This window comes from Macrosteles quadrilineatus, unplaced genomic scaffold (assembly GCF_028750875.1).
Source record: "Macrosteles quadrilineatus isolate MER2022 unplaced genomic scaffold, UCM_ALF_1.0 Scaffold_3__2_contigs__length_128488019, whole genome shotgun sequence".
NCBI lineage: Eukaryota > Metazoa > Arthropoda > Insecta > Hemiptera > Cicadellidae > Macrosteles > Macrosteles quadrilineatus.
Genome location: NW_026542596.1, coordinates 15,117,310 through 15,142,294, shown reverse-complemented (window position 1 = coordinate 15,142,294; position 24,985 = coordinate 15,117,310). Strand labels below are relative to the sequence as shown.

Sequence of the window (24,985 nt, the reverse complement as noted above, 5' to 3'; positions counted from 1 at the left end):
AGTGAAAGTGCTATTAAATATTCTCATCTAAATTAAATTATGACAATGCATAACTATCAGGAACTGAGGTGGTATTTCTTTAACAATCTAAATTAGAGTAGTTAGACTATGTCTATTATTTTCAACATACAAATCAATTTTCTTTTAAGTAATTTTTCGTTCTAGTAACAATATTAGTTAATTCAAAAACTTCAATGTCAACTACTTCTCTTCACTTATGAATTTTGAAAATTATTGGAATGGTTTTACCAAGCCTCTTTTAGTATGTTTAAATAGGCTGTGTATCTTTACCAGTAAATTTAAGTACCTAAAATCACTCTATATAAAAAATTAAAATCAACAAACTACCATGAAAGCCTCAGCAACAACAAACAAAAGATACCTGGTCAAATTTACAAAAGTATATTACTAACGATTCCTAACCTTGGGTAAGAGTGCAGCAAACTAACTACGACTTTCTATTAGTGTTGTGAGTGAGTGAGAGAAAGGATGTTCTGAAGACAAGGGTGGACCATCATGAGCGAGGGACCATGGCGGAGCCCCAAAAGAGTAAAACCCTCTACTCCTCAGCTGTAGCGGCTCTTGGCTTCGTCTCGTTTATATTGGCTGCAGCTGCTGTCGCCTTGCCGCTTTGGGGCTACTACGAGAGCACATCAGGTTAGTGTATAAGTAATAAAAATGATGGTATAGAACGCGGGACTTCTGTCCTAGAGGCAAAACATTCAATCACCAACAGCTGTCTTTACCTATTTAATAATTATCTATATATTAATAGGCAAGCATGTTTCTTTAAAACCTTTTTTTCTCAGCTCGCGCGCATTGTAGGGAAAATCTAAGCATACCATTAGAAAGATGTTTCCTGTAGATGTACAGAATCCCTTTAAAAATTAAATAGGCTCAAATATAGGCACAAAAAATGAATTTGAAATTACAAAACCATTGACATGGGCTTTATGGGTTGCCATAGTGGTGACGAAATAACAACGAAATATAAACAGAAAATCAAAACAAATGGAACAAATTACAATCACATGTTTTATTTACAGTTTGGGTTGAAAATAGAGATGTCTGGACCTTTGACCATGGATAAAACATACTCCTTTGACTTACATCCCATTTTAAAGTTTTAGCCAGTTTTTAAATTAAATATGTCGTCGTTGATGTAAGTCACCAACAGATTGCGCTGATCTAAATGACTAATTTCTGTCGAATACAGGATGATTTTTACTAAATCAAACTTATGGAATGACTTATTATTATGACAAAATAAGGTAGAAAATATGATTTTGGACACACATTCTGTGACTGGCTCACACAACTACATGTTATTTTTTTTTATAAAAAAATGGCAAGAGCTGGTCCACATAGATGGAATGTCTACTTCAGTATCTAATAGTCAATGCGTGTACGTACATTACATATTTCGGTCGAATTTTCGACCACTGGACGACCTCTAGTTTTCATTAAACAAGGTAACGCTATTTTTTATCGGATAAAGAAAATAGTTAATACAAAATGTTATAGATTTTTCAGCGTTATTAGTAACAACAAAATTGTCGGCTTGCCTCAAAAATGGACTGTCCATTATGAGTACACTCGCAAGCTAGAGGAGGTTTATTATCTATAGCAGCTACTCAGTTACTGTACTATTTGCACACCACTGCATTTGTACTAAACGGATTTATTAATAAGGAGAGATTAGAGATACTATAGTGTATTCCGAAGGAATTCCAATGAACTACGTGCCGGCCAGGTTAATTATCTACTTATGTGTACGATTTCAGCTCACTGTAATTGGTTGAGTAGTATTTTAGTTTAACCACCACAAACAGAGACTCAAATAGTCAGACACAAACTTCCCTTTAAAATAGATATAAAACAATCCGGGATCCAAGTAGTTTCATATCAGAATTATAGCTGACAGGAACTGTAGGAGCCTTAGGAAAGGTATAGAAAGTTATGAAGATTGAGCAGTCTTCTAGACCTAACTTTCACTGGGCTGACCTCATCATCTCATCCATATGTGTAAAACCGGTAAAACCCGGTACTGAAAGATCAATGAATGGATTTTGTAAGATGCCTGATTATGCACTGCAGAATAACCAGATTGCTTCGATAAAATGCTTAGGGGCGGTTCACGAGTCGCGGGTTATCCTGAGTTCGAGTGCAAAATCCAGTTTTTTTTATTTCTAAAACCACCACCTAGGCCTATCTTAAAAAGAAAACAGAATAGGTCTCACAGAGTCTCAGGCGGGGAAAACTTTCATTATATAGGACAACTCTTCACACTAAAAGCCATGCGATAATTTTAATAGCAGCACCAGATGCGAGTTCGCAGTAGTTACGAAAACGGCCAAGATAAGCATCTGGACAAACAGAGCTTCCAGTCTTCATTCACAAACAGCGTCAACTGCCAGCTGACTCATCTCTAGTCACTTGCCTCGTGTTCTAGTCTTTCCCTTTCAATCGTTTTAAGTTATTTTGGGCTCATTTACTAATTTCTGATCATTTGCAACGTAAATCCGAGTTAAAACTATATGTATTTGTATATCCATGACAATTAGTGGAGGCATTTATTTAGTACGGCGTTGTTAATCACTTAGGGAAGTCAGTGATGTTTAGCGAGATTTTAATCTGTGCCTCGAGACACTCGATACCACTGGTTCCACGCTCTAACCCAAACCGTATGTGCCCCTTTGAAAATAATTGACTTGAAATGTATTTTTTAATTGGAAAATAGAAATGCTTTTAATAACTGAGTAGGTTCGACGTCGCCGATACATCGACTTCCACATATAAGATTTTAATTAGTTAAAATTACAAAATATTTTAAGTTGCCTAACCTAACCTAAAACGTTGTCCATCCTTATAATTATTAGGTATGGTCTGTATAATACCAAAGTACCGTAAGTTCGGGTAGTATTTAAGATATCCGTATTTAAATATTTATTTATTTGAACTGCGTTAACTGTTTGAGTCTATTGTTAGGCTGTCACATTTAAACATCTAAAGCTACTTTGTGGTTTATTTATTCCTACTCTACAGCGCTGCTTACGATTTGTTTATCCTCGTCTAGAACCTTATAAACTAGCAAACCCAATTTAAATATATTGTAATCTTGTTTGACCTTATCCATTCCAAATCTGCCTTCTAAATCCATCTTTATAAAACATTCACGATTACAGGGGTTTCTACAGAAGGACGGGTTTTACCCCACACATTTTCTGAACACCTAACGTGAAACATTATTTTCCTCAGAACTTTCTATCAGGTTGGGAAAACATTTGGTCTCAACAATGTACACACGTGGATGCCCCGAATGCACCGACCATGACGACTGGTAGACCGTGAAGTCACAAAACGCAGTCATCATTTTATACGCACTCAACGCATCCGCAGTACACTGTACCGCACACTATTTTTAGAATATGGCTTTCAAAGATTTGCTCAAAAAGTCTTAAATTCTTTAATAACATAATTACGACACTAATACAGTGATACGATCAACTTTGAGTACGTATTTCGAACTGACTATAAATGCTGAATGAGTGTAGCTGTATTACCGACTGAGATCAGCTGATTATTTGTTTAGGATAATTTATTACTCAATAATGGCCAAAATACAGACGGGTCCTTCAACATTGGGGTTTGATTATTATGGCGTTTTATCAACCGAAAATTTGGGGGATCTTCTTTACTTACAATACCCCCGCCGCAGCAAACCTGCAGACTTAGCGAATTTCCATCTGCTTGATTGGATTTAAACTAAAATGTCTCCTTAAAAAAATCACATTTATTCCCTATTTTAACAGAATTAGTTTAATGAGTACTTAGGTTTGCTGCAACAGGGAGGGTAAAAAAGTTTTTTTTTAATGTAAAATATTAAAAGGTACTGTGGTTTAGTAAGAAATTAATGTATTTTCCAAATTTGATCAAAATATGTTCATAAACAAGCAAACTACAACAGTTGACTTATTCTCCATAAGAATTACATGGGAATTTTAAAATTACAATTTTTTTGATTTTTCTCCGTTACAATTAGGCGCATAGTAACGCTTCAATATACTAAATTATTTGTTTTTTTAAGCTCTACAAAATGGTTTAGGAATAAATTGTGAAATTTTGTGTTTTTAGGGTCAAAAATGGGAAAAACCTATTTTTACCCCATAAAACCCCCCATAAACCCCCGTTCCCATAGTCCGATCATGCTGGTTCGCGAACTCATTCAAGTTTATCCCGCCTTACACCTTCAAACCAAATTTTATCAAAATCGGACAAAAATTACTCAAGTTATCGTGCGGATGGACACACACACATATATATATATATATAGATATATAAAAATTTGAACGAATGGTGTTTTTGGCCTCTGGGGACATCAAAATGAAAAAGTAAATCGGTCCCGGGCTTAGGTCTTACCATGAGACCTACGGTAATAGCTACTTCCCTATAGGGAAATTCGCTAATAAATCAAAAACGGTTTGTTCTTTCTTCAAAATACTAGCCTACTGAAGCTTCACTCAAATCATGATCCCGGCCACATAGTAAAAACCGCCTCTAAGGCACCTAAGTTTCGAGAGTTATTGGTAGTAAATTAATTTGGTGTTCATAGCACTAAAAGAAATATACGGTTACTATTTTATTGTATTTTAAAATATGTATATAGTGGGGTCGTATAGCTGCATATAGTGGCAGAATATTTCAGTTCTGGCAGACAGGCTGCAATTTTAGGTGGTTATAGTATACAAGTTTCTGAACCTAAAACCGCCCAGACCCCAATTTTTAAGGACCTCGGTCGTCCGTAATGACGTCATCAAAATGGCGGCCATAAGAGGATGCTGGGTCCCCATGAATTGGCTATAACGACCGAATGCCTGAACCGATTTTCATGAAATTTGGCACACAAGTGCTTGAATACATTATCTCGGCCTGGGTTGAAAATGGTCAAGTTTCATCAAGTCACTTCAAAATGGCGGCTGATCAAAACTATAAAAAATTATGAGGAAAATAATTGTGAATTGTTTTATACAGGGAGAGTTTTAAAAGAGTTCCCCCCCTACTTTTTTATACATTTCTTAAGATATCAACTTTGAACCATGTCAGATCATTGTAGAGTAGCAAGAACTTCATTTTGACTGGGTTTACATTTTTGGCCGCCATCTTGGATCCACCATTTTGGAAACAAAGTTATTTTTTCAAATGTAAAGATAGGGTTGTGACCCACCGTTTCAAACAAAGCCTTTACGCTGAATACGATGCTGCAATCCGTTTAAAAAAATGTTGATCCATTCTAAAGTTATGTGAACTTTTTATAACTTTATTTTTAGTCCATTATAACATTGTGCATTTACAAACTAAGGCCATAATCTCAAAATAGTGCTAGATAAAGATAAGTGGACACCACCATTCATTGTTGACCTATTTGAACTCGGTTATGACGGACGTATTTTTTTCAGCCGCCATCTTGGATCCGCCATTTTGAAATGTGATAAATTATTTTAAATATGAAGGTGGTGTTGTGACCCATCATTTTGAACTACTTTTTTATGGTGAATTCAATGCTGCAATCCGTTTTTCATTTTCATGTTTGGTTTTTGAAATATTGACGTTTTAAATAAAAATAATTGTTATATTTTATCAAGAAAGCTTGATGACAAAAAACTGATACAATAAAAACTAGTCTAAATGAAGTAATCGTTACTCTACAATTATCTGACGTGGTTCGGAGTTGACATCTCAAGAAAAGTATAAAAAAGTAGGGGGGGGGAACTCATTTAAAACTCACCCTGTATAAAACAATTCACAATTATTTTCCTCATAATTTTTTTAGTTTTGAATGGCCGCCATTTTGAAATGACTTCATGAAACTTGACCATTTTCAACCCAGGCCGACATAATGTATTCAAGCACTTGTGTGCCAAATTTCATGAAAATCGGTTCAGGCATTCGGTCGTTATAGCCAATTCATGGGGACTCAGCATCCTCTTACGGCCGCCATTTTGATGACGTCATTACGGACGACCGAGGTCCTTAAAAATTGGGGTCTGGGCGGTTTTAGGTTCAGAAACTTGTATACTATAACCACCTAAAATTGCAGCCTGTCTGCCAGAACTGAAATATTTTCCTGCTACCCAACCTGACTAATACAATAAAATAAACATTCTACGTTGTTTTGGTTTTCTTCTTGTTACCCTTACCCAGCTGATTGAGTGCACTTTACAGTTAATCAATTCGTTAAATTAAGTGAATTCGTGATACTGACTTCTGACTAACTACAGTAGATTTACAACAACATCTATATGTGTAATTATTTTTAACGTCCTCGCCCCGTTTCAAAGTACGAGAAAAACACTAGTTGTTTACTTCGTTATATTTCTAAAGTGATTAAAAACAACAGTTTTGAATAAAATCTGGTTAAGTGTTCCCGCTAGAAAGTTGTGATGCAGATGCAGTTATGATCGTGAGGTCTGCACGTCTGCACTCTGCAGGAGGCAAGAGGCATGTCTTGCCGCCATTTCACGGGACCTGGCGTCCTTGGCAGCCATATTGATAGTGACGCGAAAATCCAGCGCCCATTCTCTACTTCTTCTCTCCAGCAGAGACTTCATCAGCAGCAGACTAGGCACGTGCGCCTTTGTTTATAGTGGCATTCATTCGGAGTGAATCAACTTTCTCTCAGCTTAGCTTTACATGGCCTTTTGATTAGCGATGGTCGATCTAGTACAAGAAATTCTAAGGTGGCGATATAATGATCGTATGACTTTTGCTTGAGAAATTTTACCGACTGCATGAGTTTGTTTAACCTGAGAGGCATAGGTCTTTACAGTTGTTGCTTTTGTGGTCCACTCACCACGGGGTCACGGCGTTTAGCTAAAAGCGATAACTATCAGCATTGAATCACTATCAGTGATGTGGTTTGCTTCATTTCAACTAGAGCTTCCTTGACATAAATGCCGTATGGACCACCATAACATCCCACGTTCACATAGATATGACAAAAGTTACATGACAATGCTTGCTACTTACAGTTAAAGTGTTATAAGAGTATAAACTAATTTTTTCATTGAGAGATAATATTGTATTCACTCTAGTTATTGATCATATTGTAAGCCATTGTTTTAACTACTATCATCATGTTCTCTATTAACTATTTTAAAATTCTTAAATATCATTTGACAAATCACAAATCTCCTTGCAAAACGCAGCAAAGTTTTAATACACGATAGATTTAACGATATTTTGTTACGTAAGATATATTTTACTTCTCCCGTAACCCAAGAATAACATTAAGTAGACATAATGCAAGCATATTATAGATACTGATTATGTTGGTTGCGGTCTAATAAATTTGTGTCAGTGTTTCCTTGCTTTCTAATCCAGCTTCATTCCTTCTAAGAAGAGTGATGCATCATACTATTTAGCTTCATTCCTTCTAAGAAGAGTGATGCATCATACTATTTAGCTTCATTCCTTCTTAAGAAGAGTGATGCATCATACTATTTAGCTTCATTCCTTCTAAGAAGAGTGATGCATCAAACTATTTAGTAACTATTGGAAACTCCTTTGTGATTCGGTGTGTTTCCTCACCTAATGACCTATGGGTAACAGTTCGTTTTTAGATAAGTCAGTAGTGTTTTATGCTACAAAATTGGACCAAACTGAGCTTACCTTGAACATTGGACTTTCCTTAATGTTCCTTAAAGGAAACATATTATATTAATCAATAACAGCCTATATAACCAGTAAATGCACACATAATAATAAGGCTTCTGTGCTTTAACTTTATTAGATTCTGTTTTCTTCTGCAACACAAGACATATCACTTGTCTCTAGACGTATCTTACACACAATGTATTTGGACCATTATACGCCTAATTGCGTTCCTAACCTTGTTTCGTAGCAATATTAATATCATCGCAAGTCTGAGAAATGTTTGAGGTTAAAAAAAATGTAAATCTACTCGATTCCTGGCATAACCTTATAGTTTGAGCGTAAACAGAAATATCTCCAAAGTATCTCACCGTACCAATATCGATCACCCTACAGCCAACTTAAAAACTTTGGAAAATTATGGAACAACTAAGCGATTTTGTATTCAAGTCTTGCAACACGTAAAAAGTCAAATTGAAAAGCCTAAGTTTCCATTTGTTTGCTAGCGAGACAACCAGATAGTGTGACAGGCAGTATTTTAAAAGACCCGACGGCATTGTTTGCCCTTACCGCAGACAACGATGTGTACACCGCGTCCAAATAAATGCTTCACCGTTTGTGATTTACAAGTACAAACTGTCACGGTTAGTTTCCACACGTTGTACACGAGTTGTGATTATGTACAATTGTACTCACACGATAAATTGTTTGTGGTTTGTAGATTTGTGTATTACATGTAGTAGGCTAATAATGTTTGGGTGTGATTTGTATATTTTATGTAAATATATTCATCGTATTGTCTGCACGTAGATTGTATAGTTTGTGCAGGGTTGGTTCTCAAATGTGTTTCTCTATTTATATAAAATTACTCCTTATATCTAAATATGCTTGTTTAAATAATATTCAAAATCTTTGTGCGTGGATTTCATATTAAATACGTTTATACAACATGCAGTTAGTAGGGAGTTTGTATTTTACTTGCTTCCAGTATTCAAGTTTTAATTGTGATAGTAAAAATACAGCTGAGCAAAGTGTGAATTTAACAAACCCAATGCGAAAGCTCATGTGTCATGCCATAGAGTACACTGATGTACACATGGCGGAAATGTTTACGATGCAAATGTCCAACAATTCTGCATCAGCTGTGTCAACAGCTGGCAAAATAAACAGGTGACTAAATGTTGAGTTGGGACAGGTTTTTATGAACAGGCTATCACTGTCAGTGAAATATAAAAGTAAATGTACATATGTACGTGCGAACAAAGAGTGCTGTAATAATTGACATGGTTTTTTACTGGAAGTAATCTGTCAGCACATCGCATTTAAAAAACAAAACAAACCAATTTTTGAACTGACTTAGTGACTTAAAACTTAAACCTGCTTTTAGATAGTGTGAATAATTAATTAACCGTCTAAATTCTAATTGATCACATTTTGAAGTATGTTTTTAGCAAATAATACCAATTCCTTTAATTTGTTTTGTTGAAACGATTTCCTACTAGTTGTGTTTCATAGTAATCAATTCTATATTGTCATACAGTAGTTATTTAGGTTTATCACTATAATAGCCAATAAGTATTTAGTATAAGGTTATAAAACCAAGCTTTGAAATGAGGTGTAGACATAGAAGAGAAAAATCTCATGTTTTAGATATATCATTAATCAATACCTGTATTGATTACATCCCACTATTATATAAATGGAAAGAAGGCAAACTGTGCCAACATTCTCAAGTGTGGTTGAATTTAGAACATTTTCTTTATTGGAGAAAATTAATAAATTGATCGAAAGTTTAAGGTGCCTAAAAAATGTAAATAGAGAAACAATAAATACGATGTTATTACTTTTTATGCTATAGGGAGAAATCAATATGTTACTGTACCTTCAAATATCCACCTAAAACCTTTGAAAGGCCCCAAATTTAGCTCTAGGACATAAAGGAGCCTATGTGTTAGTAAATTCACGCATTACTTTTGTTTAAAATTATTTCTTATGTGGTTTTGTGGGTTTTGCGATCACTCGAAATAAACATACACCAGTAGCCTACACATATATACACAAATAAACCAAATACATTACAATATTGTAGACGTATTTTATTTAAAAATTAAAACTAATATTCTTAATAAAGTTTCAAATAAACGGACAGCACGTAAAAATTACAAACGATGCGATCGAGAATGCAGTTTTTATCATGACAGTAAGTTAGAGTCAGCTGGAGATGACATCACACAGGTGACCAGCTGTTCAGTGAACATATGTTCCGGCGATTACCACCTGCCACCTGACTACGACAAGCGTGTGAGCCACCTTGTGTTTTTATGAGGATTCACTTTAGAGGTTTTTAAATATTAGCTGTTAAAATATATACAGTAATAAAACGATATGTAATGAGAAATATGACGTGTAAACAAAATCTTTTATACAAAATTAAATCACAAAAAACTAGTGTCACATGACTTACGTTTACAGGCTAAATGTGTTATAAAAACTGCCACGTAATTACACATTTTCCTAATAAAACAAAATATAGAGGTTGTAAAGTAGTACCTATGTTGAGGTAGTTGGGAAGTACCTATAACAGGGTTCTTTACTTTATAAAAGGGTAAAACTGCCAATGATATTGTAAAAATAGAAGCACTTGGAGTTGTGCCTAGATAGGTTTTAAGACCAATTAAAAGGCTCAAACTGCATTACAAATTTGTAAAAATGATCTTAACAATTATCAGGAAAACATCGGTTTATTGTAAAATACATTTCGGATTGGTAAAATATAAAATAGATTTTTCACGTAACGTTAACATTTGTTTCGATATAGTTCTTGATATTTAGATTCCAATATGCATTTGAGCTTTTTTACGAAAGTTAGTTACAAATTAAGGAAAGCTCTCTAGCATCAAATATTTATCTGGGAAAGGATGAATTTTGTCGGCTGCCTATTGTCGTATCGACTTTCTCTCTACAATTTAGTATGGACCCTACCTACTAGTTCAATGATTCATTAATTAAAATATATAATTCATTATAGTTGTGTTTCAAATATACTGTATTAAATAGCCAACGATCAACTCGTTGCCTTCGTCTCTCGATAATATACAGGGTGTCCCGAAACTCTCTACCAATATTTTAGGGCATTGATCCTGGGTAAGAAACGTACCTAAATATCATATTTAATTGTCCGGAAGTCCTTAGTTACTCACACAGCCACCATTTAGTTTTTTTTCAGTTATTAATTTTTTTCTAAAGAATGGTTAAACATACGAAATGGAAACTTTGCACAAACATTTATGACAACTAGACAAAGCTACAAAAAAATTATCACGATTATTCAAGTTCATAAAACAAAATGGCAGTCATTTAATTTTTTTTATCAATGGTTTTTAAGTTATTTAAGAAAGAAATTTTTAAATGGCCGCCATTTTGTTTTATGAATTTGAAAAATCTTCATAATTTTTTTGTCTAGTTGTCATAAATGTTTTTGCAAAGTTTCCATTTCGTATGTTTAACCATTCTTTAGAAAAAAATTAATAACTGAAAAAAACTAAATGGTGGCTCTGTGAGTAACTAAGGACTTCCGGACAATTTAAATATGATATTTAGTTATGTTTCTTACCCAGGAGCAATGCCCTAAAATATTGGTAGAGAGTTCCGGGCCACCTGTATAGCCTATTTGTCAACCAAGAGATTGCATTTTATTGAAACTACAAGTAATCCTAATGACATTTCCACAGTTATGACAATATTGAAACTTTCTATCTTTGGGTGCAATTTGATAAATTGTAATAGCAGGAAACCATTATAATTGGCTTAGCCTCAAATTACGAAATAAAAACAGCTGACCTGTATTGGAGCTCTTTGTAGTTAAAGGAATCTTAACAATCTCGTCCCAACAATGCCCTTCTACCCATTGTTGTCTTACGCTAGACTTACAACAAGGCTCAAATCGTTTGATCTTTTAATATAGTTCGGCCGTAGAATGTTTGACATTGTTATCTCAACCTAATACTACTATTCCTTCTGAACCGTAGTTGGTTATTAGATTTTTCATGTCGTAAAGGTACAGTATATATGTAAAAACAATGCATCTTCACAGACACAAACTATAAAAAAGTAATTGAAAAAACATAGATTCATTTAATTGAGGACAAACTGTTACGTATCAGTCTGTTACAGTACAAAAAATCATGAAACCTTCTGAAAAGCCATCCTTTGGAACAATAATCTTAGACCTTTTCACAAATATTTAATATAATGTTAAAAAAAAATATAATACATTGTTAAAGTAAAAATTTCAGCACCTCTAGGCCTATTTTTACAAACTCAATTTTCTAATAGTAGTTTACGTAACGATTGCTACGACCGTTTTTTTAATTACTAACAATCTGGTTTTTAATTACTAACAATCACTACTCATAACTTCTGAGAGAGGTTATGTTTTCGTTTATTGTAATTGCCACTGAAAGTGATGCAACGAATTATTGTATAATCAGCTGATTTCATGTAATTACGTGTTTGTAAAACCATTGATTAAAGGAGTATAGACACTCTACTCCTTTTATCTATGGTAAAACTTCGTTAAATAATACGTTACTTTTTTCTGGGAATAGGTTCTGCTAGTAGCATTCTTACCATAAATACTGTATCAGGTACTATTACGGAAATATTGCATATTTTTTTTGGACAACTGAATAATATAGTGAAACAGTTAATTGCTAGTATGCAATTTCATACCTTTTTTCGATTTTAGTGGCAAAAGGTTAGCACAAACAGTTTGTGCTCTCATTTCCATCTCGTCAACTTCACTTTTACTAACTGCCATTTTTAAATCAGTTTAATCTAACTTTCATTAACATCCACCAACTTAGGTTAAGAATACGCGAGTATCAACAGGAAAAAGTCAGATCAACAATTAAAATTGTCTACTGATCAGCTGATCAGCTGATTAGTTGACGTTTGAAGCATTACAATTTGACTTCTTTTCTCTGAATCCTTGAACCTCATTGGTCCGTTACCCGTGTTGTTATGAGTAAAACTATGCTGTTATGAAATGAAACTATGCTCTTATGAAAGTAAGCAGCTTTTAAGTGAAAATTTTCAATTCTAAGAACTGAACTGAAATGGCTATTTTAAAAAACGGTCGTAGGTAAAAGTTATAACGTACCACTTTCACCATTCCAATGAGAAATACTTTTATTACAAACATGCTTTGAAACTTAAAATCTTAAAATATAAATTTTATAACAGAGTGACAATGTCTCCTTATATGCAATTGCATCCACGTGTCTTAAATCTAGAACATGTTGTGACCTTTTAGAACAACATCTCTATACACATACACTAAACATGACATAGTAACCCAGTAAATAACAAGATCTCATTACTGGCTCTTTGTTTATACGCAAGGTTATCTTTGTGTTAAAACCTAAATATGTACCTCTAATTGGTAGTGCAACAAAAAACAATAAAACAGTATGTTGTGTTTTATGGAATTTCTAAACAATGAATAAATTGATTGGTTTGCAGGCTGGTTAAAGTGCTTGCCTTTGATCCGGAAATTGCTAGTTTTGTTCTGAAAAAGACTGATTGTGTTCCAGTTTTTGCAATTTGTCATTATTTGGGGTTTTTTTCATAAATTCTTTATTCATATTACATTGAATCCTACAAACAGGTAACAGTTGATAACTGTATAGTAGTTAAGACTACTACAGCTCGCTTATAAGAAAAAAAAACTTAAAATGTCACAATTAATGTCAAATTTAAAAATCAATAACTAGCTAAATAACATGTTTAAAATTTTCTTTAGTTCGGTGTCAAATCAATTGCTATTCTGACTTTTGTGAAATCTTGTCTCATTTGTACCTAAGATTCCTCGATTGATTACAAGAAACGCCTCACTCTGCATTTTTTTACCACTGTAGGATTCTACTAATAACATCAATTCGAATGCTCGACTGTATTTTAATTTCTTGCTTAAGATGACGTTTATTTTATTTTATTATTCTATGATAAGTATCGTAATTTCAAAAAAACCATATACTTTCCCTAGAGGATTTTAACTTTCGTCAGCATAGCTTAGCTCGTAACACAAAGAGTGTGTGTGTTTATTTGTTTAGCCTTAGCTCGAAGGTCTAATGACGCTTATGTAACCACTTTCTGCCCGTTAGTCTTTGTCAGCCGATACTTTACACATAGAAGAAACTTTCTTTCTGCTTTCACCTTAAACTATTTTTGGACGATCTGGTGACAAAAAACTAGAAAATGAAACAAGATTGGTTTTGACTATTAATTTTGGGTTCAAAAGATTGATTTCTGATTGAAAATCTAAACTTCGTTGATATGAGTTTAAATGGATTATTTAAATTTAAATTGTATTCAGCTGTTCCATTTAAGGGTGATATTGCTATGGAAAGGATCTATATAGATTATATATGGAAAGGATTTATAGCTATTTTCTATAAAGGGGTATGTTTAATACTTTACTATGGACAAAACAAGAAATTTTTCATTCCCAAGTTAAAGTTTTAGCAAGATTTAGAATAAAGTTTAACGTAGTCAGATGAATTTAGTCTACTATATAGTGAGCTGCTGTCAATTATTTTTTTTTGTTGGACAATTAGTCAAATTTCAGCCAAGCCATACTACAAATTCAACTCATAATAAATTATGGCATATTGTATCTTGCATAGTATAAAAAAATCAAGTAATAAAATGAACCTCTGCTAACTCTTCGATTTGCTCATGAAATTATATTTTATTTGAATAACAAACTGGTTTGAGCTTGACCATTATGGATGAAATGTCTGAAATGGAATTTGAAATTAAATGGTTTAATGTATACTCAAATTTATCGTAAAAATCAATCTAAAACTCATTATGATTGTCTCCATACATTTGGATTTAATCCAAAACTAACCCGTATAGTGAGCATAAGTGAAAAATCCAGTTGTTCCCTACGTACACGAAACAGGCAATGCTTAGAGATTGATAATAAAGTATATTTTACAATTTTTACCAAATGAAACACGAGATACAAAGACACACGTTGGATATGGAAAACCCAGCTCATCCAACTGATGTACAAATATATCACGTATTGTGTACCTGAGGAGAATCCCGATGAACACCAATACCCTCATGTAGAGTTCCGGGACACAAATGCGCATTGCAACATACGTGCCATCTAAGATACGAGTTAATACTTACCAAACATACGATTTGTTATAGTTGCTTCTTGATAATCCTGCACCTATGGCCCTGAACCAATGTTGGATTATCAAACACTCAAATTTGTCAGATTATCGTTGGCACACATTTTTAGCCGATTTGGAATAGCACGACTGGCACAATCATTAGAGGGGATTAAGAAGGGTCAACTTGTAAGGTTCGGAAAGGCACGATTGGCACAACATACCGGTAAGGAAGTAGCAGCCAGGTAGCCAGAATGCGGGGAAATGGATATTGTTTTGTCCCCACAAATTTCCTGCTGTGGTGCTTATTAAAGTAAGGAAGGTGTAAGTTTGCACGACAAATCTGCAGCTACGGTCACAGCACTAGCTGGATCCAAATAAAACGACACTAACGTAACCTAACCTAACCTAACTTAACCTAACCTAACCTAACTTAACCTAACTTAACCTAACCTAACCTAACCTAACCTAACTTAACCTAACCTAACCTAACTTAACCTTTGAAAATACGCGATATTACCGACAAATGACTGTAGTAGCAGAGTTGACGGGGAATTTTAAACTTCCCGTTTTCCCTCGTTCGATGGCGTCTACCTGGTCGAGCAGTTGTGCCAATCGTGCCTTTTCCAAGCAGGCGAGTTGACCCTACTTATTCAGCTCAAATGATTGTGCCAATACTGCCATGGGCAAGAAGATCCAAAAATGTGTGCCAATCGTCCCGTTCCCAAAACGACTCTACGCTGAGAAAAGCCAAAGGATGATAGATAACTAATTTGTTTCTTGTCAGATTGTTTTATACTATATAACGTCCGATTAACGAGTGCAATCTTTATTGCGTTTATCAACTTACTTATCAACTTTCCAGTGTAAGATAAGAATTTTTTAAAGATTGAAGCGGAACTTTCACTTAATCACTTTAAGAAAACTCTGTCGTACATTCTCTATGTATTTTGAATTGATTAAAGATGCAGGTTAGTGTCAAAACTAGTGAGATATACCGTGTGACTTTGTTAAGAAATTAGAGGTTTCTTCTGTTGATTTGTTTGCGGGGGGAAGGCCTAAGATTTAAAGAGCTTAATTTATTTAATAGTTATTTGTTAGTGTGTTTAAAATGTTTGATGAGTACCGGCGAACTACTTAAAATAATTAAAACCGGCGATAAAGAAAAATTACAAAAATACAGGGTGAGTTTTAATTGTCCCCCCCCCCAACTTTTTTCTACATTTTTTCAAATATCAATCCCAGACCACTTCCAAACATTGTTGGGTAGTAAGTACTTCATTTTGACAAGGTTGTCATTTCCGGCCGCCATCTTGGATCCGCCATATTGGATGCAAAATTTTTTTTTCAAATGTAAAGGTGGGGTTGTGACCTATTATTTCGAACTAGATTTTTACCTTTATTACAATGCCGCAAACTGTTTTTAAAAATCTTGATTTATTCTAAAGTTATGAGGGTTTTTTTTAAACTTTATTTTTAGCCCATTTTAACATTGTGCATTTACAAACTAAGACCATAATCTCAAAATAGTGCCAGATAAAGATAAGTATACACTACCAGTAATTGTCGACCTATTTTCACTTGGTTATGACTGATGTATTTTTTTCGGCCGCCATCTTGGATCCGCCATTTTGAAATGTGATAAATTATTTTAAATATGAAGGGGGTGTTGTGACCCATCATTTCGAACTACTTTTTTCAGCTAAACACAATGCCGCAATCCATTTTTCGTTATCAAGTTTTATTTATGAAATATTGCAATTTTTTTGTTAAAAATGTCAATATTTAAAAATCAAAAAATGAAAATGAAAAACGGATCTTGGAATTAAGTTAAGCTTAAAAAAGTAGTTCGAAATGATGGGTCACAATACCCCCTTCATATTTAAAATAATTTATCACATTTCAAAATGGCGGATCCAAGATGGCGGCCGAAAAAAATACATCAGTCATAACCAAGTGAAAATAGGTCGACAATTACTGGTAGTGTATACTTATCTTTATCTGGCACTATTTTGAGATTATGGTCTTAGTTTGTAAATGCACAATGTTAAAATGGGCTAAAAATAAAGTTTTTAAAAACCCTCATAACTTTAGAATGAATCAAGATTTTTAAAAACAGTTTGCGGCATTGTAATCAGGGTAAAAATCTAGTTCGAAATAATAGGTCACAACCCCACCTTTACATTTGAAAAAAAAATTTTGCATCCAATATGGCGGATCCAAGATGGCGGCCGGAAATGACCACCTTGTCAAAATGAAGTACTTACTACCCAACAATGTTTGGAAGTGGTCTGGGATTGATATTTGAAAAAATGTAGAAAAAAGTTGGGGGGGGGACAATTAAAACTCACCCTGTATGTAAGTGTATTCGAAAGAGGAAAGAACAAACTCAAACGAAAGTATTAAGTAAAATTACCGAGACGATCCATGTCCTGGCTTAACCTAATTTGTTGCTGAACTTACCCTTACGAAAGTTAAATGAAAAATGTTCTCCTGGCCGAAGTTTAAGCCAGACCATTAACCTTACAAATAAGCTGTTTATAAAGTTTCAGACGGTTAATCATACTTAATCTAACTTGGCTCTAAATTATGATTATAATTGGTTATGTCAGTCTGTTTGTTTACAAATTTCAATGACTTTTAAAAGAAACGAAAGTTGACAAGTCTCAAGGGCTCTCTATGACGATACCTAAGTCTTGAAGTCCACAGCCTTTCTGATTATACAACGGTGACTAACACGTTGGTCTAGTGCAGTTGTATGACCGCATTCCGATTATAGTCACACCTAAACCAACACGGCACCGGTGTCCAGAGAAAGTTGGACTCAAGACTCTTGGAGACTGAACCAAACTGTCACGACTCAACTAAGTAATTCTTTTGAAGAGCTACATTTTGTTTTACAAAGATTAAACAATTCTACAAATTGTTTTGTTTTTAGCGAATTTCCCATATAGGGAATAAGCTATTACCGTAGGTAAGACCTAGACCCGGGACCGATTTACTTTTTTTGTTTTGAGGTCCCCAGAGGCCAAAAACACCATCCGTTCAAATTCATATATATATTATATATAGATATATATATAAAATAAATAATTACTAAAAGGGTACTTTGTTAAATATGTTTTTGATTTTTATTTTAATATATATATATGTGTGCCCGTTAGCACGATAACTCGAACAAAAACTATCCGATTTTGATGAAATTTGGTATAAACGTGTAAACCTACATTTATTCGAACGACATCGCGAACCAGCATGCTCGGACCATGGAAAAGGGGGTTTATGGGGGGTTTTATGGGGTAAAAATGGGTTTTCCCATTTTTTACCCTAAAAATATAAAATTTTGGAATTTCTTTCTTAACCATTTTGTAGAGCTTAAAAAAAGAAATAATTTAGTATATTGAAGCATTGTTTTATGCCTAATGGTTACGGAAAAAATTCAAAAAAATGCAAATTAAAAATTTCCATGTTATTCTTATGGAGAAAATGAAAACCGTTGTAGTTTACTTGTTTATGGATATATAGATAAAATCTAAAAATTTATTTATTTCATCCTATACTATTGATATATGGTCAAAAAACACTTTACCTTCCCCGTAGCAGCAAACCTAAGCATTTGTTAAATCTAATGTTATTTAAATTGAGAATAAATATGTCTTATTTATGGAAAGATTTTAGTAAATATGTAATCAGACAAGTTGAAATTCGCTTAGTCTGCAGGTTTGCTGCGGCGGGGGTATTATTATATTTAATTAACTTACACATCACACCTCTTGGCCTATGGTATTGTAAATACATAAAAAAATAAAGTGGTACCAATATTCAAATTAGTTTGGGAAATTTCCACTATAGTAAATATATATTACGTAAATTTTTATGGACATTTATAATATCACATATTTCTTATTATATCGATAATTTAAATACTAGGGTTGTCAAAGTTATATCACTGACGTAATAAATGGCCTAATTTTAAACTCCTAATAGCTTTGCATCGAAATAATGAGGGAACTACCTTTATACACTAATAAGTACAAAGGTTGTTTGTCTTCATCAAGCGCGTTAATTAAATCTTAATTTTAGAAACGTTAACTCCTCGAATCTTTTTAATTAGATGGGATTCCCGAGACAAGGATTTAAGAAGTTTCAGATAAGTACCTGCATTGCTTCAAACCCGTTTAGTTACATCATTCGTTTCTCGTCCATAACATCGTCGAGGACCCATTAATTACATTCGTAAATAACAATATGGCGATTAAGAGTTTATGTTCCCAAATATTTCCTTTAGATTAAATTGGTTTAACCTTATATTTAAACTTTCTATATTAACTTGATATCCTACATATTTTTAAAATTCTTAATTAAATAATTTCGTTCAATTAAGTTCTTATATTTTTAAATGTCCCTTCAGAAAACTTGATTCTCGTAGCCTACCGGTAATGATTTATTTTTATTTTTAACGCTAACGAACGTCATACAGTATTTGACTTTACAAGAAACCATATAAGGTCTTTCTGGATCAACTCTTAGAAATGAGGTATATTTTTATTAATTCAATTAAATTATTAATAACTTATGGTATCTATAAACTGTATCACTATTATGAGAACGCAGCTAATTCTTATTTTTAATCCAAATGGAAGATGAGTGATATGCCTTGTGTAGCTTTGCTACCAACCAATGTCGTATTTTTTCAATGAAGACCACTTATTAAAATCCCCAAAATTGAGGAAAACTAAGTTCAAATTCAATTAAAAATCGCCTAATTTCTCAATCGTAATTTTCAAGGACATATTAACAATGACAAAAGACCATCCCATAAACGGTCTATTCTTTGTGATATTAGCTACTATAATTTATTTTTATGTATTAAAGTAAACATATCATTTTTATGGACTGTCTGTAACCGAATGTTCGTTCAAATAGGCTAAAACCATCCATAGATGAAGTAAAATATAGTTGAATGTTCCACACACAGAGTGTAGGCCACTACTCTACTACTAAAGATTATTCCCGATCGTAGTTGTCGGTATTTTTAGTAAAGATTGATGACTGGTTAATGAATCAATTGAATTGATAGAGGATTGTTAATTGATCATAAATAACAATATATATGTATCGAAAAATATAGTATAGCTTACAGTAAGTTGAGTTACCCTTTCCGATTGACTAGGTTAGAAAGTCATTATAAGAAAGGAAATCGGTAGGTACCATAGTCTTTGGCTCATTTAATTTAACTAAATTTAATATTACTCCAAACATTGCATTGCATCATTATTTAATGTTTTCTTGGTTTTATATTTTCTTGTATTATTTGATCATGTTTAAGTTATGAAGTTAGTTGCTGTGGCTCCCTAGTTAGATCTATCCCCTTAGTAAGTTTAGGTAATTTACTAGCGGTGTTAATTAGGTTCTAAGACAACGTGTGACACTCGTTCCTCACGCACAAGTTGCCTATTGGGGATTACCCATTTCTTTGGAAAAAGTATATTTTGTAGATTTGTTTTTCAGTTGGAATAAATGTTTTGATTTTGTTTGATTTGAAAACCAACCACAACAGCAGTGGAATGAGATGTAGTAGTAACTCCCCATAGTCAAAGCTGCCGTTTAATGCTCGCTTCGTGTCGTGCAGTGATCAAATGGTGTACAATGCTCGTTTCGTGCGGTGATCAGCTGTTCCAACAATGCTCGCTCTGCATCGTGCAGTGGCAGTGTGTTGTCCTCTTCGGTTGTTCGGGGGTCCCGGATAACGGGACTTTGACCCGCGCGTCGCCCCCGCTCTCTGCTCTTAGCTTGCTCACTGGGAATCCTGTCCTAGAGAGTCTACTAGAGTAGTAGTTGAAGCCAGAGCTGTGCATACACTGGTACCTGTGGCGTCAATAATCAAGAGCCCCAAACGTAGATTTCCCTTTATAAGCTATGTTTCTCAGATCCACTTGATAACGGTACATAAATACTAAATACGATTGTTAGGTTATGGAAGTGTAGTTTACAACGAAATGAGAATAAAATGTGAATAATATTATGTCCTCCAGTCTTGTCCCCTGTCGGCAGCTGGGTGACCTATCTCACCTAAACTCCTCTAACTGGACTTACTCTTAGTTTTTTTAGACGATAAAATTGTAGTGCATGCTTGGAATATCCATGTGCATTGTATATAACGCATCATTATTAACACAAGACAATTTTGTAAGTTGTTATCTTTCGGTGGCTAGTGGTATTTATTCTTCAATAATTAATATAAACAAATGCACCATCTACTGTTTACTGAAATTGACCTTTTGCATTAAAAAGATTAAATTTTACAAGCTCTGTCAATTTTGTTTTATTAGTAACAACGTAGTTAGTTAATTTGATACAAATGAAAAATAATGGCATTAATAAAAATAGCAATTGTTAACATTGTTTTTACAAGAAGTTAATATCAATCCGGAGAATCATCCAAATTCAGTTTCGTAAAGTAAATTAGTTAAGCTTGACATATGAACGGGACATTCCATTCTGCATACACATTTAACAATTGACTTACAATTATAAGTTCAGAGTCAACCTAACTAAGTGAACATTAGCTTAAATGGGCTTAAACCCTGTTAATAGTTAACAAAAGGTTCATATAGCCTGACAACTTAGCTCTATTTTTGCCACATCTGATCCTAAATCTCTAAAATAAACTTTGGAATTAATGTTATAGGTAGAATTACAAGAAGTACAAGTTAAATTATTTCTATTGTCCGTGGAAGAATACATGATTAGAAATGTTTTGTATATATTATGCATTATCGTTTCGGATACTGAAATTGACATCCCATCCGTATGGACTCGATGTAACCAATTTTCTTTCTAATAGAACATAGTCGAATGACGCTACCAAAGAGTCCATTACTGTAAACCTTTTGACGGTATGTGTGACTTTAAATTTCTATAGCTTACAATATGTCGCCCTTACAGTTTTGTCTGGTTACAAAGATAGTTTATACGACATGAACTAGTAGCCTCCAACTGGCACCACGCATTGATAACTTATGTTTAATTTTATTATGAAACTGGCTACAGCACTTCTATGGGATAGAATGATTACCTCTAGCATTAGGCAAAAACTGAATTATACCTACTTCCAAAACCAGACTGTTTTACTTTCTGTGAATTATCTCTATCAATATTATAACTATCAAAGCATGTATCCCAAATATAAAAACAAAGAGGTAATTGCATATAATTATCTTTGTGTTGAAAATTATACTTACTAAAATATATCTTTTAGTAAAAAGTAGCAACCCAACCAAGCAAAGGAAGTGAGAATTGTGAGGAGGATAAGGTCAGCACACGGAGTCAGCTGCGCAGGAAATGCTGACGAAGGTAGGGTTAGTCACCAACTGACACTAGAGTGAGTGACTTCAGCAGCGCTGAGTGTGTAACATGTGCTGAAGAACCCGTCAGCTGTAGATAACTGTTGTAGTCGTATAAAAATTAGTCATATACAAAAAATATGTTCACTTAAGTAATGGTCAAACGATGTTGGAACAAATCCAATGATACAGTAGTTATTTTCTCTTATTAAATACTACCACACCCTTTTTACTCGACGACGTTGACAGATCGTCCTTGTAATGAAAGATGAAACCAAATCAAAGATAGTAGATAAAAAAATGCAGGTGTTTGTTGTTTTTTATTGCAGCTGTTAACTGTTGACATTTTATTGAGAACTAGCTGTAACCCGCGGGCTTTGCCCCGTTTAACTTCTTAATTTTCAAGATGATCTCGTTCGCATGGCTCAATCACCTCCTGGTCGAAGTTCGTTCGCTACGCTCACTCACCTTTAGGTTGGAGCTCGTTCGCTGCGCTCACTTGCCTTCAGGTTAGCTCGTTCGCTACGCTCACTTGCCTTCAGGTTAGCTCGTACACTACGCTAACTCGCCTCCAGGTTGAAGTTCGTTCGCTATGCTCACTCACCTTTTGGTTGCAAATTAGCTGTTGTCATAAATGTAAAAGAAATAATAGTGCTGCACCCTGTTGGTTATCCTTGTAACTTTAATGCTATTGAACATCATAGAACAGAACCAATTTGTTTAATTGAAACAGCTGTTAATATTCATTAATTCCTTTTCTCATAAGGTTAACGTGGGAAACTCCAGAGCCACTGGGGCGGAGCCGATTGGACGTATCACGAAATTGATGGTGTAAACCTATTCCATGAAATTCTACACATATGTACCAAGTTTCGTGGCAATCGGTTCAGCGGTGTCTGAGTTTATCACTGCCAAATATATATACAAACATCCTCTTTTATACTTATAGACAAACAAGCTAAACAGCTAAGAGAAAATTTTGAAAATTTGGTGAAAATTTGCATTTTTGTGATCAAATAAAAGAAAAAAAGTAGTTTCAATATAGTTGGAAGAGATATAAACATCCAATAACGTTTTAGGAATATGAAATCACTTCACAAGAAACCTCTAAGCAAATGGAACTTTTTGGTAAATTACCAATCTGAGTAATGTAAGATCTGTCCCCGCACTCAGTGAATAAAAGCAAATAAGAACAAGGCCTTGTTCATACACCTTTACAAACAGAACTTTGTCATCTTGTACAGTGTTTAATGTACATTTACACTTTTATCGTCAGTTAGGTGGTATAATTATTATATTTCGTAAAGTAAGGGTGACCTTATAATCTGGACTAGTAGGGGTTCCTATCCAAAACCGATTAACGAAAAATCAGATAAAATAAAATAGTCCTTATGCGAAGAAAGTGCTATTTCGACAACGCCATTGTTCTCTTCTTAGTGTGTACATTTGGTACTGAAGAATTAAATATGTTTTGGGGGAAGGTGTGCGAAACTACTAACAAGAGCCGGTGATAGAACCCGTACCTTTTGTACCAAGTAGCCACTAAAGCCTGTATTATAAAACCTGTCTCATGACTCTCCGCCTACCTGAGAGTGGTCCTGGTCTTAAACCGTTGGCCAGTCTCCAGGTAGACAGATAAGATAGATCAGTAGATAGATTATATCATAAGAAGAAGACTATATAATTTTATCTCTGTTATTACATTACGTGTAGCAGGGACGATCGTGAGCTAGAAATATATACGAAACAAAACTGCTAGTTACAGTGGGGCATTCATGATAAATCTTCATAAGATTTTTAGTCTATAAGTTGTTTGCAAATGGCGGTTGAGAAAAAATACAAAAGGCAATCGGTGGGTTTCACACTAAAGATAATTTAAGGATACGCAACTACGAACGCCGTACGTAGCCATGTGGTATGGTTTTGTGTGTGTGTGTGTGTAAATGGGTGTAGGTGTACTAGACTAGTCGCCTAAATATAGGCCCTGCCTCCATTAATGGTCCATGACTAAACAATGGACCCATTATACTGTCTGGGTTGTCTAGATTGTCACCTGATTCCGGTCTAAGCTCTAGGTTATACATAATTGAGAATAAGTAAAGTGGGCTGTATTTGAAAAATGCATACGAGTTTTACCTGCAATGAACAAATTATATTCGTATTTGAAGGTTTAAGAGGATTTATGCCTTAGTTCAAATTAATCTGTAATCATGTTTAGATTACTTTTAGTCATATAAATAATTAATATTTCAAACACTATAACATTACGTTTTTAGGTTAGGTTGATCCAAACATTGAACGAAATGGGAAACGCTACACCCTATTACATAGTCGTAATATACTTAAGTATGGCCAACTTATTTTAAAGCGTACACGGTACCACACGGTACGTGTATAATGGAAGCACGCTGTTTTGTGTTGTTTGATTGAAATACTGGTGTGTGCCAAAGTAAAAACTGTGTACCAAAGTAAGACTTTCTGTACAATAATCTGTGCTAGGAAGCCCACTTTGTCGAGTGACTGTAGGACAAATAGTTTGTGACATTGTGCGAATGTTTGATGTTTACCTTTTCTAATGTTTAGATGCAGTGGTAGAACATTATGGCTATGGTAGATGTGTTACACTATAGCATACCGTAAATTTAAAGAACCACATTTTTCAAACCGTGTCCTCTCTCAATGCAAACGTAGAGCACGAGTATAACTGAAATAAGCATTTTATACTTATACCCCAACCCCGTAGGAAGAACTCTGCTAGTCTATAATAACCGCAACTGAAAATCAATTAGATGGAGAACTTCC

General features: G+C 34.2%; 1 protein-coding gene across 3 annotated transcripts in view; it reads left to right on the top strand.

Moving 5' to 3' along the window:
* The window catches only part of LOC128991140 (uncharacterized), a 245,629-nt gene that overhangs the window by 4,305 nt on the left and 216,339 nt on the right, over positions 1 to 24,985 (top strand). For all 3 annotated transcript variants that reach the window (XM_054413903.1, XM_054413904.1, XM_054413902.1), the window contains exon 2: positions 466 to 657. In XM_054413903.1, the coding sequence (XP_054269878.1) occupies positions 531 to 657 (127 nt within the window). In that variant the 5' untranslated portion in view covers positions 466 to 530. The remainder of the gene's footprint in view (positions 1 to 465; positions 658 to 24,985) is intronic.